This window comes from Colletotrichum destructivum, chromosome 3 (genome assembly GCF_034447905.1).
Source record: "Colletotrichum destructivum chromosome 3, complete sequence".
In the NCBI taxonomy this organism is placed as follows: Eukaryota; Fungi; Ascomycota; class Sordariomycetes; order Glomerellales; family Glomerellaceae; genus Colletotrichum; species Colletotrichum destructivum.
This window is the reverse complement of record NC_085898.1, coordinates 1,090,068-1,106,644: the sequence shown is the minus strand read 5'-3', so window position 1 is coordinate 1,106,644 and position 16,577 is coordinate 1,090,068. Positions and strand designations below refer to the sequence as shown.

The window sequence follows — 16,577 nt, the reverse complement described above, 5'->3', positions numbered from 1 at the left end:
AGCAATCACCAAAACAGGACGAACGAGGTCGATCGCACATGATAAAAGTCCATGCCACGGTGGCATCGCCAAGACCTCTTGGGGCCTTCTGGCGACTAGCATGTTGAAGCCTCATGAGATTGTGTACGAGTGTGCATTTCGGGGCGCAGCCAACTGACTTTAAGCGATATCAAGTCCTTTGTTAGTCCCAGACATAACCCACGCGACAGCATTGTGGTATCGGCAAAGGGGAGGGGAGGGGTGTCTTACCTCGAAACATATCTCGACAACTTTCTATGTCTTTGTCCCAGCCCTCTTTTCTCCCTCTCCATTTCGGGTTTCTCCCTTATCTCGTTACCGCACTGCTGGATCAACGTTTCGGTGACTAGGCCAAAGCCCCTTGGGGCGATACATAGTCTGTCCCGGTTGCGCCCAACAGGGCCAGAACGCCCTCTCCGCCCCCCTCAATCTGCTGGCACCAATCAGTCGCATCGGAGACTCGCAGACATCTCTGGCTGACCAGCGAGCTGGGCTGGACGCTAAGTCAATAGCTCAAGCCAGGTCGTAGCTTGAACACCACTAGCCCAAACAGGCAAAATCCGAAGGGTTTCGCTGCGGCTGGAGACAAAAGCAACACCACCAGCACTCTCTGTTCGCGATGGGAGAGCTCCGGTTTAAATGGGACGGCCGAGACGTCGCAGTCGGGGCGTCAACGTCGTTTTCAAGGTCTGCGTCCCGTAATCGTAGTACCTTCGAACCTCGTCTCAGCAAAACAAAAACAAAAAAAGCTCCACCTTCACCGGCGTGGCTAGCTTTCCTCCAAAACACTATGACGCGCCCAGCATTATTCACGACGGCCCTGGGCCTGCTGCTCCTGCTGCAGCTGCTGGGCTTCGCGACAGCGGCGTCCAAACCGAAGCTGAAGTTCTGCACCAAGGACAAGGCCGTCGCCAAGTGCGTCTCGGCCGTCAACAAGCACGTCAAGACGACCATTGTGTCCAAGTACTGCTCCTCCGTCCTGCAGTGCCCGCCCGATAGCACGACGACGCTCAAAGGCACGGTTACAACGACGAGGACCAAGACGAAGAACGGCGGCGCCGTTCCATGGACCGAGGCGGTAAGTTGCTGGCAAAAACATTGGACGAGTTCCTGTCACACGTTCGCACAGAGTGACATATATGACTGACGGGAGAAAACGCTGCGGCTTAGACCATAGTTTCGACGACTACGTGGACGTTCGACTACACCGTGAGTAGCTGGCTCGAAATGCACCTGGGCCAAGGGTACTGACGAGCTGGGATAACAGGAAACCACTTACACGGCCATTGCGACGTCAACCGAGAGGCCGACGTGGACCGTAGAGTACGCAGTCCTGGCCTTCCATCGAGCCATCCCTCGCTGACGAGCCCCGTAGGAAATTCGAAGTAACCACACTGGCACTCAACAAGAGGGAACCCAAAAAGCACCATGACCCCAACCCGAAGAACAAAATGTTCCCTCTCAGAGTCAGGGCGTCGTGCGACGAGGCGGTCCAGGAGAAGGCGTGCGCGTGTCTTCACACCTGCCCCCCCGTCGTCACGAAAGACGAACGGAAGACCGTCAAAACGGTGGAGAAGGAGTTTGTCTATACTGTAAGGAATAGATGCTGCGGCGTGTGGTGGGGGGAAATTGATAACGAAGGCTGACCGCATCATCCAGTATTCGACGGTATACGAACCATATACAGAGACAGAGTATGCGCCGATCTACCACACAGAAGTCATATCTTATACTGACACCGAAGTGGTACGTATCCATCCTATCAAACAAACGTGCGGATAGATAGACCGCATGCGTGGCTTTGTGTGCACAAAACGGAACTAACCGGCGATGTAGGCCGAGATCTTCGCGACGAACACAAGGACGGCGACATGCACGCCTTCGGTGTCGAACCCCTCGTTCTACCTGTCGGCCACCATGACGTCGTACCCGTCCAACCTCCCGACACCGCTCCCGACACCGCTCCCGTACTACCAGAAGTACATGCGCATCGTGCCGAACTTTGAGTTTTTCAGTGAGGCGGGCGCGCTCTTCTGGCCGCGGTACGTCGCGCCCAAGGCCGAAGCCGGCATCTTCAGCCTCGACAGCCAGGGCCGCCTCATGTCGGAGACGTCGTACGGTGTGCACTACTTGTCGACGGACCCATATGGCGACTTCCAGCTCGTAGAGTTCCTGCCCGAGCCCTTCGTCGACCTGCGCAAGTGGTACTACATCTACTGCAACATGATCCCGCCGTCCGGGCAGTTCGCTGGGGGTTACAAGGAGCTCAACTGTAGCGGCGCCTTCTTCCAAGTCGACACGTTCCAGTACTGCCCCCTATACGACGAATACTTCGACACCGGCTCAGTGATCGGGTCCGATATGTCCGACACGTCGCCGGACTGCTTCCCGATGACGTTCTTGGTCGTGCCGATGTGTACCTGAGAGATTGCTGAGACCTCTTGGCACGTTACTGGACGAATGACACATAGTTGTCCGTAGGATGTTTGTAAATACCACACCAATCTAGTTTACTGTGCTGTCAGTTCCTGATGCGAAACCGTTACTTCAACGTCACAACCATCGCAACTGCGGCTTACCTTCCGATATGCTTAGCTCCACGTCAGATACGATGTGGCCTGTCCATACTTGGAACACGAAGCATAAACGAGATTATGGTTCTCAGGTGCCTTCGGGGTTCATAAGATCGTCTAGCAAGTCGTCGGCGTAAGCCTCAGACGAGTAGCAAACCGCTCAACATGACAGCATTGTTCTTTGGGTACGAGAAACCCTCTATGCTTTTGTGCGCTCAGAAGCGGGGGTCTCTCATGACCTCATCGTGTCACGGCAACGCTTCAGCCTCTCGCTCGCTTCCCTCATGATCTCGGAATGGGACTGCTGCAGGCTCGTCCCCAGCAGGTCCAGCAACTCCGGCAGTCTGTCGTTGAGATCCCGGGCCGCCTCGTCCGTGAGCTCATCCAAGGCCGCGAAATGCGCCAGGTAACGCGCGATCTCGCTGTACCTCCCCGGTGGCGCGTTCTTGCTTGGCATACCAAGCGCCTGAACAAAGGACCAGATCGTCAGGGCGGCGTAGAACATGACCCACGGCCGGTGAGGGTCCGGTTCGGTGCGGCAGGAGTAGAAGACCGAGACGGGTTCGGGCAGGGAGTCGAAGCTGCTCGTCCGCCGTTTGGGTCCTCGCTGGTCCACCAGCACGTGGTAGAGGAGCTTGAAGGCGTGGAGGACGGCGTGGCGGGTCGAAGGAGCGTTCGACCAGGTTCTCATTCGCGCGACTGCGTTGGCATAATCACGGGTGGAGACCTTCCGCCCGACAAGGTATTTTGCCCCGGCGTATACCTGACAGTCGACGATGTCCACGCGGAGACTTATGTGTGCGAGATGATAAAGCACGGCGGCCGAGTGGATCGGGCCGTTGGAGGTGGACGGCTGGCCGGGGACCTCGGGTGTGTCGTTCGCACCAACCGCATTGTCGAAGCTTTCTTTCCATTCATCAAAAGCTCTTAGAAGAATCTTCTTCCACCCGTCTCGTGACTCAGCGCTGGGAGTCCGCAGGTCAAGCCATTTGGTGTGAGATTCCCGATGGGACAGGTGCCAGCCAACGCTGAGCAGTCCGGACATGATGATCATGCGCCCAAACGTGTGCGTCTTGACTTCCTGGCCGTGCAAGGCGCTCTTGAGTCCGTCAAGGAACGAGACTTGTTTGATGCCGTACATCCGGTAGTTGCTGTCGAGCTGGCGGAACACATCGGGCGTCGCGGCGGTCCAGAGCCCGTCGTCGCATGGTAGCGGAAGCCGGATCTCGTGTGGCGCCATGTCGGCAGAATGCCCGAACGTGAGCGCGTGGATGATGTCCATCATGAAGGCAGCAAAAACGACACGGTGCATCGATTCGCTTTCGGCCCATCGAATCCACCATGTCCTCGAGTCCGATGAGGAGCCATCGTTCACTGTCGGCGCTGCCTCTTCCGGCGGCGATTCGCTTCCTGCTCTTCCGATCAGGGGGCTCCCTCTTCTCAGGAGGGTCAGAGTGGCGGAATGATAGATGTGCGCTCGTTCGTGCATGCGCCTTGAGGAGAACATCTTCTCGTAAAACTCAAGCAGTAACAGCGACTGGGCGACGTACAGGCCCACCGGCGGTGATGCCTCGTCGGCGGTGAGGATCTCCCAGCGGATGCTGGAGATGACGACATCGGCGAACCCTCCGTACTGTTCCAGGTTACCCGTCGAGTCTCTGCTACTCAAGGATGCGGCCCCAAGAGCAATCATCACCATGAGGAGCAAGATGGGACAGCGATTGGACGAAAAGGTCGGCTGGTGGACTATCGGTAGTCTCGGGGAGATGTTCTTCCAGTATTCCTGCAAGCAGTCCCTCATCATGTCGAGGTTCAGGGCAGGCAGGTCTCCGCCGCTCTCTTGCACCAGGCTCACGATGCGCGGCTCATACTTGGGCTGTTTCTGCCGGAAAACCTGGAGCCAACGGAGGACCTCCTGCCGCCTGTGCTCGCTGATGAGTTCGTCGCTGACTTCGACCTGACGTGGAGGGGTAGGGTCTAGCTGTGAGCGGCTGGTAAGAGACTCGTAATCATAGTGGATGTTGTTGTTAAAGGTTGATTCGAGACCGCCTTCCAGAAAAGGGATATTGGCGACCCCGTTGAACTCGCTGAAACTCGCTTGGGGATCAAACAACCACATGGCAAAGTTCTCCCTCGACAAGGCCTCGTCCGGCTGGAAGCTGACCGAGGTGTAAGACGGCATCAAAGGCGGTGCTTCGGGCAGGGAGACTTGTTCGCGGACGTAGAAGTTCGGCTTCGGACGCATCATGTCCGCAGCCATGTCGTCGATGGATGGCCACGTTGAAGGCTGGCCTAGCCTTGCGGCTTGCTGGGTCAGGGACGGGTTCGTTGCGGCTGTGGTCGGCGTCGGCGTCGCGTCGGAGCCGGGCGTGAGAAGAATCGCGGCGTCATGAGGCCCGCCTGACGAGGAGGGCTGAGGGTAAGTGGACCGCGGGAGACCAGCTGATGTCGGCGACGAGACGGCGGCGGCGGATGCGACAGAAGTGCTGAAACTGGGAGCGCGATTCCTTGGGATATACGTGGACGAGTGCCGTTTTTGGTGTCTCGAAAGCAAGTCGGCGCGAACGAACTTCTGATCGCAGCCCGGCACGTCGCAAACGAAGATCTCCTTCGGATCGTCTGCCGAAATCGGGTCAGTCGGCGTGGGTCACAGCACACACAGCCAGCGAGTGGTACGGTCTCACGGTTCAGTTGGTGTCTCTGTAGGTGCTCGGCCCTCGAATACAATTTCTCACACCCGGGATGGTTGCAAACAAAGCGACGAGGCGCTCCTTTGCGGCTGGCGCGTTTGTAGTTGGGCCCAGCACCGCCATGCTGACCGGGAGATGGGTGACTGGCCATCAAAGGCTGTTATGAGGGCATCGTCGACCGGCGTGTATGTGATTCGTAATGCAGATCTCCACGAGACCGCACAGTCGTCCAGCTAGCTTAAACAGCTGTGGAACTCTGTGCCATAAGCGTGAGTGAGATGCGCCAAGATGTAAGAAACGCCGTGAAGCCGTCGCGATGGATGGGGAGTGAGTGAGATTGGGGATGAGATGAGACGGAATTGGGGATTGGCAAAGGTGCGCCTCAGGCGCCCGGACCACCGCGGGGGGACGAAGAAGGAGAAGAGGGCGCTTTTCCCCCCAAAATGACCCTCTTCCCCATACATCCCGACGTTCATGCCAAAGGAAGTACGTATCTCAAGTGTGGACCCCCACGCGCTCGCACACTCGCTATTCACTGTAAAAACACTGGATGTGAGCACTGTATGGGTCTACAGCCTGCCGTCTTCCGGGACCATGTTTATCGCCCTCCCAGGACTTTCATCTCCCACAGACCAGGTGCTGAAGCCGATCCCTCACACACAACATTCATCGCGTTGAGCCTGTCTACTGCTTCATGCCATACACTCATCCCAGGTTCTAACCAAACAAGTCGGGCGGTCTATCGCAGCGCTGGTACAGTCAACAGTGTGACGCTCAGACAAGAGGCAATGCATCCAAGATGAGGAACAATTGCAGCACATAGTTGAGTGTCCGCCTTTATCATGGACTTTTCAACCGTTCCGGATCCTGCTTGCAATCCTCTTCAACGCAGCGCTTCCTTTCTCGATTCTCTTAAAGTCTGCGCAGTGTCCCGCGGCAGCCGGGCCGAGCACCTCCAGGAGCCGAACACTCGGCATCCCGAGCGGGCCTGTCGGCGTCCCGGGCCGGCGATCATACCGCCCGTTCCTCACCGCGATATTCTCGTTCGTGTACTTGCTCAGCTCCTCCGGGATGCCCTCGTCCCGCGTCTGGTGCTCCAGAACCTTGACGAGGTCTACTAGCACTGCGCCCGCCGGCATTCTCACGCCGAACCCGTCCATCGCGCGCGTCGTCTCGCGCACGTCGTAGCTCACGATGCATACCGTCACGTACGCCGCGCCCAGCTCGTCAAAGGTCTCCCGGGCCTTTTGCCGCGCGTCGAATGAGTACATCTCGAATACTTCGTGCGATCCCGTCTTCGTGCTCCACGGCCTCGGTTGTAATCTCTTGTTCTCCTTGGACCGTCCCAGCAAGCGAATTGTCGTCTGGTACAGTTGCCGGGACGGCTGTTGCTGCCGCTGTCGGGGCCTCCGGGACTGGCCCCACACGGGCTTCTCGGCCGGCGACATGACGTGTATTGCGATGGCTTGGGAGTTTCTCTCACCTGCGTACTTGTAGGAGTCGGATGGTTCGCAGGCTATGATGACGACCTGATGACCTGCCCAGCACTCTGCGAGCTTGGCGTTCTCGTCGGCACAGTCTTTGTACCGGCGAAGCTGGGCCTCGGTGAGGGGCCGTGGCTCTTGAGGCGCCATGAGTGAGTCTACTTGAGTCTAGGCCCGGAAGGGATTTCTGGTAAGTTTGTAGGGCGAAGGAAACTAGGACTGTCAGGTGAGACGGGGACAAGGAAAGTCAGAACTTGTAGTACTTGTCCCGAGAAAGGGCGGCAGTCAATCGCATTTAATAGCACACCGACCGCTGAAGCCATATGTGTGATTGAGCGGTCTCGAAAGGTTGAGTCACACCGAGACCCCGTTTGGCATGATCCCAGTGCGGCGAAGTCCTCCGCCTTCGTCAAACACAACCACTGTAGACGCCCAACATTCATGCAAAATCACTCTTTCTCCCTTAAAGATGATCGTCATCCACTTGCCGGCTGACACACGCCCTGGTGGCCCTACAGGGCGAAGCGAATCCGCAGGGATGCACCACCAGTCTCCTGACTCGAGAACCTATCACAGCGCTGCGACGTCTGCCTCCAGTGACATGAGGTAGCCAGGCCTCACGGCGAAACATGCTATAGGATATATTTTCGCATCAACAGGATGTGCTGCGTAGTGTGCGTCACTTATCGGTAAACATTTCGAACCCTGCAAAGCTGCTTGGAACCTTGCAGCTCAAATTTGATGTAGTTAGCCGGGGGCTGTTCTCATTCGTGAGAAGTTGCACGACAAAGCATACCAAGTCACTTGTGTTTACCCACGACACCGTGATTCCCCCTCAAGGTAACGTGCTTGGAAATTTTCCAGACGTTACGAACCTCAAGTAGAATCCGACTGTGAGAAATGTTGCTTCACATGTCAAGACCCGGAGGTCCCAACCTGCTCTACTTTCTCTCTTTCACCTGGAGACCCGTGTCTCAATTCGACGATACGACACTGAAGAAGGGGGAATCAGTTTGCGATGAAGGGGCCTTGGCCGAGGACGCAAGGCTCATGAATGAACAATAGGCTTGCTTACACACGACCCGATTGCCTGTACTCATTTTTTTTCTCTTACTTCTCTCGCCCTTGATTTCCTTGTCATTTGTGTCACTGAAATCACAGAAAAACAGTTGTCGTTCACTCATTTGATTTTAACTCATTAAAATAAAAAAAGGCCCCCGTCTATGAAGCCTTGCTACCCTCGCCGGCATCCTCCTTTGTCTTCTCACCCGCCTCCTCGCCGTCGTCCTCGATCTCGACACCCGCCGCGGCGCCGCTGAGGCCGTCCTCCCGGTTGCCGCCCTCCATCGTCTCCGACTGCGCGAGGAACCAGTCCGCCACCTCCCGCTTGCCGTTGAAGAGGGCCGAGTCGAGCGGGATCTGGTCCTTGTCGTTGGCCGCGGCCGGCGACGCACCGTGCGCCATGAGCACCTTGACGACGTCGAGGTGACCGCCCAGGCACGCCCAGTGCAGGCCCGTGTTGCCGAACTCGTTGGCCGCGTCAACGTAGGCCTTCTTCTCGTCAGCGGGGCGCGCGTCCAGGGCCACGATCAGGGCCTTGACAATGTCTGCCGGGGAAAGTTAGCCGATAACAAAAGCCAGGCAGAAATCCAGATGTAACTGTTTCGAGGGTTGGGCGTACCGATGTGGCCGTTGCCCGCGGCCATGTGCAGGCAGGTCGACTTGCCCTCATCCTTGGCGGCGGTGATGACCTCGCCGACGGAGGCGTTCTCGCGCTCCGACAGTGTCTTGAGCGTTTCTTGAAGCTCGACGAGCTCGCCGGCTCGTGACAGATAAATCAGATCATCGATCTCCTCTTCTGAGAGTTTGGGAGCCATTTTTGCTGAGATTTTAATGGGCGCTGTCTGAGGGTCTGAATGAGTCTTGAGAGTGAGGTAGAAATTTTCGAGTGATGTGTGTGGAGGTACAGTGCCTTAAGCCATTTGGCGCACCCCGCACAGTCCTCCGCTGTTCGTTCTGGTGATTGAAAGCCATGCGCCTGTCAAAGTCAAAAGCTTTCTCTAGATTGCGCCCCCGCAAACATATGAGATCCCATGGGAGCTTGTGCCTATGAGGTGAATAAACGCTCCTTCATGTGACTGTCGAGCCAACTCGATGTGTCGCCCGCGTCGTCCACGGCCTGAATTTCCGCCTTGACGCCCAAAAACAACATAACTTGTAACTCCCGCCTGCAATCAATGTCGTAATCAGTGCCGTCCTCATCGATTTCACTGATTAACCTGGCTGCTGATTTTCTGTCTTTCCTAGTGATGGAACTTGAGTGCTCGAACAAGTTGGGCCCAAGCGGTCTCTGGCTGCAATCAGAGCCCTCATCTTGACGGGGCGCGAGGTCGCCGCTCTTGATACCGAGCCATGCCATGCTGGGGACGACTGTGTTCTTTTCGTGCGCATGCCCTCGCGAGCCATGGCTGTAACATCGCATGATGGCGATGCCGTCATAGTCGTAATCCACAAGGGCCAAGATTGGCAGCTCCGGTTTTACGCCGTGGATGAGGTGAAGAAACTGCTTAGTGACGAGGTCCGGATAGCCTTTGCCCTGTCGTGAGTGTCATCAGAAGCTCGACTGTAGCAGGTCCTTGATCAGCCACGTTTACATACCGTGATCAGAATGCCACTTCCACAGGTAGAGGTGTCGTAATGCCTCATCGCAGCCAGCGTACGGAAGGTGGCCTTTGGAAATAAGTTTAGGCTCCCAACCAAGGGTAATGTAGGGGGTCGTACGTCTTTCTCGATGACCAGTACCCATCGCACGGGACCAAAATCAATCTGAGAGATTTCTCTCGCTGGAGGTATGAGCAACCCCTAAGATGGTCAGTCAGCCTTGCCAGAACGATGCAATCCTTGACGACCGTACGGTAGCACTTGAGGACGCGTCAAGCTCGGACGGTGTTCCCGGGGTTGGGTCGAGGTCAGATTGAGGCTTGGTGTGGATCAAGATGGGACCTGCCACTAAGCCTTTACTCGTGGCAACCTGGTATATAGTTAGAAATGGCTACCCTCCGACGACGAAGCGGGGGTGGCGTACTATGCCCAGGTCCTCGCGGCCAAGTCCTAGAGTGTAGGCCAGGTCATCAACGAGGTTGTCGACAATGCTCTGCTGCTTGAACAGATGCTCATCTTGATAGTAGATGCTCCTGCGCTCCCTTACCTTTAGCAAAGCCCGGTGTAAGCAGACAGGAGCGTGGCTGCCACAGACCTTTTGGTGATGGTTCTGCCCGCTGTCAGGGCGCCGAGGGACATCTGCAAGATGCGCATCAAGCGAGCTGGATAATGGACATGTCAGAATATATCACCCGCACCAGAAGTGTGCACTCACGCACTGAATTTGGTGGCTTCATGGACCGTTCGGCCAGGGAAGCGAACCGCAGATCGGGGTGGCCGGGAGCGGACAGAGCTGCTGGCGGATTGACTGGCCGACAATGGGCGGCACCTGTAAGGAATAGACATCTCTTCGTTCCGATGCAGAGACTCCTGGACCGAAACGAGAATGTCTTCCAACTTGGTGATGGCGGCGCCTGTGGCATTCCTACCAAGATCTGCATCAGGGATGGTCACGTTGCCTGATTGACTCGGGTTAGGGAACTGGTGGGACGTTAGTCGGCCCTGCTGGCGGCCATTAAGCAATGTGGATGTAGCACAGTCCATTCGCACAGGAGTTCGGCGAGACCGGCATCAGTGCAGAGTACCGGAAGCGAAGCTAACAACCAGACACTATGGCTCGTACGCTGATGCGATGGCAGATGTCACGAGCAGCATCAGCAGAAATGGCAGACTGGCGAAAAGTGAAGGCGGAAAGATGCATGAACAGACGGGAAGATAGTCTCCACATCGAAGAGGCTTGTAGACCAATAAAAGCCCAGACTTTCGGTATTGTTTATTGGTTGAGGTCCACCATTGGGGACAATCGTGGTTGGCTGCCCCCGGTTGGGATCCCATTGGTGGTAAAAGGTGGCTCGTGCTACCACAGCTCTGTAGCTTATCTTATCCATGCTTTCTTGGTTCCCACCACCGGAGCCCCTGAAGTCAAATGCGATGGCGTGTTGCTGCAAATTGGCATCTGTCAAAAGGTAGGTTTAACCCTGTATATGAAATCAGAGGGTGGGAGGACGATCCGCAAACCGAGCCAACCGAGTAAAAACCCAGAACTCAGCCGAAGACAAAACAACGGGACGTCAAACACCGGTGGCTTGTCGTTGAGTCTGCGCTGCTGCATTACTGTCACTTGCAGTTATGGTGATGGACTACCATCCCAGGCGGGCCTGCCTCACTGCAGCACCCAAACCATATCTGTACACTACTCTGTATCTCTCCACTGGATCCTGATGGGAACAGGGGTGTTGGACGAGGATGTGGTGGGTTTCCCCCGATTACAGCACTGTAGCACATGCATATTTCCGTCATTTTTTTCTGGACACCGCCTCTGGGAGGTACGCAAGTACGCAGGGAAGGCGTCGCGTCCTGCGATTTGACTGGGCCGGACGTTCAATAAATGCATGCATCCCACTGGCCTTCACATCTGTCCTCTCTCTTCCTCCTTCGGTTTCGATCTCGACTTGGGGTTCTTTCTTAATAAGCTCCGTCCAGCTCTCGCTCCTTTCTCTCGTTTCCTCTCCTCTCTGCCTTCCTTCCTCAAAACCCAATCCACATTGGCCGATTCGGGAGCACAATGGTCGCCGAGAAAGCATCTTCGCTCGCCTCGAGCAATGGAACCGGCGTCGAAGCCAAGTCGATCCAGGTCCAGTCTCGCAAGCGCGTCGCAGAAGCCATTGCTGAACAAGAATGGCCCAAGAAGCCCCGCATCGACGCCAAAACCGACCGCACGAGATGGCGCATGAAGGATGAGGACGGCCGACACACCTGGAAGTACCTGGGCGCCGACGATGAAGCTGCAAAGAACTGGCCCCAGTCCTACGCTGACAAGTACTACTTGGGTCTTCCCCTGGTCAGTCCACTCCGAGATGCCTCGCTCGCACCAGCAAAGCTCTGCCTTGGTTCGCTGACTGACCTCGTTCCCCCGCGCAGGACCTCCCGATTCTCCCCGAACCCGCGAACCCTCTCGATGCGACGCTCAATGGCCTGGAATTCATGGAGAAGCTCCAACTTCCCTTCGGCGACTGGGGGTGCGAGTATGGCGGACCCATGTTCCTCCTCCCGAGTGCCGTCATCGCTTGGTATGTCACCAAGACGCCCATCTCGTCGGCCTTTGCTACCGAGATCAAGAACTACCTCTTTGCGCGAGCCCACCCCGAGCTGGGCGGCTGGGGGCTCCATACTGAAGGTCTCAGCACCGTCTTCGGCACCTCCCTGAACTACACGACCCTGCGACTCGTCGGTGTCGACGCTGACGAGCCCGTCATGGTCAAGGCCAGAGCGAGACTACACGAGCTCGGAGGCGCCACCCAGGGGCCTCACTGGTCCAAGTGGTGGCTCGCCGTCTTGGGCGTCGTGGACTGGGACATTGTCAACCCGGTCCCCCCTGAGATCTGGCTGCTGCCCAAATGGGTGCCGATCCACCCTGAGCGATGGTGGGTTCACATCCGTCAGGTGTTCTTGCCCATGTCCTACGTTTACTCGAGGCGCTGGACCTGCGAGGAGACGGACGTGATTCGGTCGCTCAAAAAGGAGATGTTTCCGGAGAACTGGGCTTCTATCAACTGGAAGGCCCACCGCAACAGCATCGCGCCGGGCGACAATTACCACCCCAAATCATGGCTCCTCAACACGGCCAACTGGTTCCTCGTGAACATTTGGAACCCTTACCTGCGAACAGAGTCTATCAAGGAGAAGGCCGAAGCGTGGACCAGCGAGCTGGTGGACATGGAGGATGCCAACACGGACTATCTGGGGTTGGCGCCCGTCAACGGCCCCATGAACCACATCGTCTGCTACATCCGTGACGGGCCCGGTGCCTATACCGTCCGCCGACACGCCGACAGGATCATGGATTCGCTGTGGGTCAATGCCGAGGGCATGCTTGGCAACGGCACGAATGGTGTCCAATGCTGGGATACCGCCTTCATGATTCAGTCCGTCGTTGCGGCTGGCCTTGAGACGGACAACCGATGGCGCCCAATGCTCGAGAAGGCGCTCGGGTTTCTCGACAGGCAGCAGATCCGCGAGGATTGCAAGGACTCGGAGAAGTGCTACCGCCAGCAGCGCCGAGGCGGTTGGCCGTTCAGCAACCGAGAGCAGGGCTACGCCGTGAGTGACTGCATCTCCGAGGCTCTGAAGGCCGTCATCCTGCTGCAGAAGACGCAGGGCTACCCCCAACTCCTCGAGGATCAGCGCATCTTCGACTCCATCGACTCTATCCTGCTGTACCAGAACGAGACCGGAGGCGTGGGCTCCTACGAGAAACGACGCGGCGGCGAGTACATGGAAATGCTCAACGCTGCTGAGGTATTTGGCCGCATCATGATCGAGTACGACTACCCAGAGTGCACGACTGCCTGCGTCACGGCCCTGTCTCTCTTCCAGAAGCACTGGCCCGACTACCGGCAGGACGACATCCGCATCTTCATCAAGCGTGCCGTGAACTGGATCCGATCCCACCAGAACATCGATGGCTCGTGGTATGGCAGCTGGGGTATCTGCTTCACGTATGCCGGCATGTTCGCGCTCGAGAGCTTGGCAAGTGTGGGAGACTTCTACGATACTAGCAAGGTCTCCAAGAGAGGGTGCGAATTCTTTATCTCCAAGCAGAGAGAAGATGGCGGCTGGTCCGAGAGCTACAAGGTGAACCCCCCTCCCCGGCAGACCCTACCAACCAGGTATAAGATGGACTGACAGATGGGCATAGGCATGCGAGACGATGGAGTACCACGAGCACCCCCGAGGATCCTTGGTGGTGCAAACCGCGTGGGCCCTTATCGGTCTCATGGAGGCAAATTACCCCCACAAGGAACCTCTCCGCAAGGGCATCCAGTTTCTCATGGATCGCCAGCAGGCCAATGGTGAGTGGCTGCAGGAGACCATGGAAGGTGTTTTCAACAAAAGCTGCACGATTGCATACCCCAACTACAAGTTCACCTTTCCCATCAAGGCGCTCGGCATGTTTGCCCGCAAGTACCCCGACGAGAAAATTACCCCTGGCATCAGCGAGAAGGGAGATATATGAGGCCTAGATCCTCGTGTTTTGCGGAATTCAACCATATTATCTAAACGTAAATATAATTAGTTAATGAGAAATGATCCAAGTTATTGAGGCTCTTGCTCATCTTGCATGGTTTCCAAAATGACATGGTATTGTGTTGTGGCACTCCCTTTCTCTGATTCAGGGGTATTGCTTTAGGGGGCTGTAGTGGAACAAGCATTTAGAGCAATACGCAAGGTGGAATGTTTGGCCTGTATCTATCACCTATTTCTCTATCTACCTACCTTACTTAGGTAGTAAGCAGGTCGTGATCCTCTGCTCTCCTCCCCAAGAGATCCTAGACCAGTTATTCCCTGGGATGGCAGCTGAAGGCGGTGAAGGCTGTGAAGCTGTGAAGCTGTGAAGTGGCCAGTGCGGGGTGCATGAAAGTTGGCAGCGGCAGAAAGTGTACTAATACCCCAAGGTACCTAACTCCTACCTGGCTGGCTGGGTAGGTAGTTGCCCCACTACAGCTTCCAGAACAGTCTGACCCCTCCCTTTGCGGCAACAGTAGTGAACCTTCAACCTGCAGCTGCATCATCACCGTTTGGTTTCTCTCCCATCTCTGTTTGCCTATTCACAAAATCAAACTTTACACCACCTTTGTGATAGCACTTTCCTCAGCTGCACCAGCATTGAGGCAGCACACATACCAGTAACCCATACCAAAGAAAACTCCACATCAAATCCCATCACCCAAGCATTCATTGTCACAACCCGCCCATCATGTCTGAATACGCAGCCGGCCAGGCAGGCATGGATGCTGTCGAAGCCAAGAACTGGCCCCTCGCCATCGAAAAGCTTTCCGTGGCCCTCAAGTCAACAAAGTCGCCCAAGTGGTTCATCGGCCGCTCCAAGGCCTACATCGCCACCAAGGACTACAAGCGCGCCCTCCGTGACGCCGAGCTCGCACAAGTCGCCGCCGCCGCCCGAGGCAACCGCGCCTTTATCACCGACGCCCAGTACCGTCGCGCCGTCGCCCACTTCCGCCTCGGCGAGCTCGCCAACGCCGACGCTTGCGCCACCTGGGCCCAGCGTTTGACCGAGGGCAAGAGCATGTCGCTCCCGGAGTGGAAAGAGCCCAAGGTCGATGGCCGCGGCTTCGCGACGGCGACCAAAAGTCAACTGACGGACGAGATAACGGCTGTGCGGGCGACGGAGGATCCAGCCACGAGTAAGTTTGGTGCGCTGTGGAATTCGACGTGCGCTCTGCGCTTGCAGATTCTCGGCGCGTTGGAGAAGCTCGCCGAGGATGACGAGAAGCGGAAGGTTACGGTGAAGTATGACCCGGGACTCTCGCTGGACGCCCCCGAGGACGAAGAGGAGGAGGAAGAGATCACCAAGGAGGAGGTCAAGGCTGCTGCGGCGGCCGCAGCCAAGAAGCCCGAAGTTCAAAAGGATGTGCGCGTCGACTTCTTCCAGAGCAACGCCACCATGTCGGTGTCCGTCTTCGCCAAGAACATTCCCAAGGACGAGTTCAAGGTTGAGTATGACGCTCAAGAGGTAGTCTTCCCCCATTTCCCCAATGTCTCTGCTACAGGGAATCAATGTTCTGACCGTCCCTACTCGCAGATCCGCATGACGCACATCCCCGGCCACGAGCCCTTGTACACCATACCCCTCTGGGGCCAAATCGACCCTGCGGGCTCTAAGCACACCGTCACAGCGAACAAGATCGAGTTTTCCCTCAAGAAGCTCGAGGCAGGAAAGTGGCCCACACTCCAGCGCTCTCCAGATGCCGCACCAGCTGCTCCCAGGGCCGCTGCCCTCGCCGCGACACCCGCTACTCCCTCGGCATCAACGACCCAGAAACCCGCCGCTGCCGGCAGCAGCAATGCGCCCGCCTACCCGACTTCCTCCAAGTCGGGCCCCAAGAACTGGGACAAGCTCGAGGGTATTGACGACGATGATGAAAAGGACATTAACGCTTTCTTTAAGACTCTCTACAAGGGCGCCACCCCCGAGCAGCAGCGCGCCATGATGAAGAGCTTCACCGAGAGCAACGGCACGGCCCTCAGCACCGACTGGGACGACGTCAAGGCCCGCAAGGTGGACACAATGCCCCCCGAGGGCGTCGAGGCCAAGAAGTGGGAGTCCTAAAATGGATGAAGAGCGGCAGCTTCGACCTCGCCGCAGCGATTGATTACAAAAGTTTCAGGCATGACCCTGACGGTTATGGAGTTGGGTTAGAGGGATTCGGGCATCAGTTTCTACGCACAACACGAGTGAACTTCTTGAGGACCTCGTGCTCTCATCGGACATGGCTTGGCGTGGCGTCAGGTTTATTTTTAATAAAAAAGAAAAAGGGCTTGCTAGTTGGTAGTCGACCGTCATTAACAATATTCTATTGCGACTGCAGCCACACCAGTAAACGACATTATCTACGCCGGATACGCTTATCACGGTAAATGTAGTGTGTTTAGCCGATCTCGACTTCCAAACTCGGCTGATTGTGGCATCCAATCCTCCATCCCTCGTCAGAACATCAAGCATGTAAACATCATGGTCATCATTATGTATGTACCCACAGAGGCTGGCTGCCTTGAAATGATATGCCCCTCCCCTCCCTCAATCCTGGTATGCGAATTCGCAGGTCTTCTTATGAGTGGCTTGTTACCCC

At 56.5% G+C, this 16,577-nt stretch overlaps 7 protein-coding genes across 7 annotated transcripts; 3 read left to right on the top strand and 4 right to left on the bottom strand.

The window, feature by feature from the left end:
- Position 1: 1 nt before the first annotated feature.
- Positions 2-5,715, bottom strand: CDEST_04424 (uncharacterized protein). Its single transcript, XM_062920583.1, has 3 exons — positions 5,276-5,715; positions 2,598-5,210; positions 2-2,523 (listed from the first exon to the last, which is right to left on the bottom strand). Exons 1-2 carry the CDS (start codon positions 5,430-5,432, stop codon positions 2,824-2,826), a joined length of 2,544 nt encoding a protein of 847 aa, XP_062776634.1. The 5' UTR covers positions 5,433-5,715; the 3' UTR covers positions 2-2,523; positions 2,598-2,823.
- On the top strand, positions 809-2,442 carry CDEST_04425 (uncharacterized protein; the record flags this gene model as incomplete). The annotated part of the gene is made up of 6 exons (XM_062920584.1): positions 809-1,096; positions 1,189-1,227; positions 1,286-1,341; positions 1,394-1,610; positions 1,678-1,764; positions 1,855-2,442. The coding sequence occupies 6 exons, from the start codon at positions 809-811 to the stop codon at positions 2,440-2,442; spliced, it is 1,275 nt and encodes a 424-aa protein (XP_062776635.1).
- Positions 5,716-5,721: 6 nt separating the features above from the next.
- On the bottom strand, positions 5,722-7,038 carry CDEST_04423 (uncharacterized protein). The gene has a single exon (XM_062920582.1). It carries the CDS (start codon positions 6,913-6,915, stop codon positions 6,133-6,135), a length of 783 nt encoding a protein of 260 aa, XP_062776633.1. The 5' UTR covers positions 6,916-7,038; the 3' UTR covers positions 5,722-6,132.
- Positions 7,039-7,562: 524 nt separating this feature from the next.
- On the bottom strand, positions 7,563-8,835 carry CDEST_04422 (Putative ankyrin repeat-containing domain superfamily). The gene is made up of 2 exons (XM_062920581.1): positions 8,447-8,835; positions 7,563-8,372 (listed from the first exon to the last, which is right to left on the bottom strand). The coding sequence occupies exons 1-2, from the start codon at positions 8,640-8,642 to the stop codon at positions 7,987-7,989; spliced, it is 582 nt and encodes a 193-aa protein (XP_062776632.1). The 5' UTR covers positions 8,643-8,835; the 3' UTR covers positions 7,563-7,986.
- Positions 8,836-8,838: 3 nt separating this feature from the next.
- On the bottom strand, positions 8,839-10,592 carry CDEST_04421 (Putative spo11/DNA topoisomerase VI subunit A, spo11/DNA topoisomerase VI, subunit A). The gene is made up of 6 exons (XM_062920580.1): positions 10,142-10,592; positions 9,851-10,088; positions 9,680-9,796; positions 9,547-9,627; positions 9,424-9,495; positions 8,839-9,361 (listed from the first exon to the last, which is right to left on the bottom strand). Exons 1-6 carry the CDS (start codon positions 10,468-10,470, stop codon positions 8,873-8,875), a joined length of 1,326 nt encoding a protein of 441 aa, XP_062776631.1. The 5' UTR covers positions 10,471-10,592; the 3' UTR covers positions 8,839-8,872.
- A 682-nt stretch (positions 10,593-11,274) lies between these two features.
- CDEST_04420 (Putative terpenoid cyclases/protein prenyltransferase alpha-alpha toroid) lies at positions 11,275-13,989 on the top strand. Its single transcript, XM_062920579.1, has 3 exons — positions 11,275-11,767; positions 11,848-13,560; positions 13,625-13,989. The coding sequence occupies exons 1-3, from the start codon at positions 11,492-11,494 to the stop codon at positions 13,940-13,942; spliced, it is 2,307 nt and encodes a 768-aa protein (XP_062776630.1). The 5' UTR covers positions 11,275-11,491; the 3' UTR covers positions 13,943-13,989.
- A 481-nt stretch (positions 13,990-14,470) lies between these two features.
- On the top strand, positions 14,471-16,577 carry CDEST_04419 (Putative CS domain, SGS domain, HSP20-like chaperone, protein Sgt1). Its single transcript, XM_062920578.1, has 2 exons — positions 14,471-15,460; positions 15,530-16,577. Exons 1-2 carry the CDS (start codon positions 14,684-14,686, stop codon positions 16,055-16,057), a joined length of 1,305 nt encoding a protein of 434 aa, XP_062776629.1. The 5' UTR covers positions 14,471-14,683; the 3' UTR covers positions 16,058-16,577.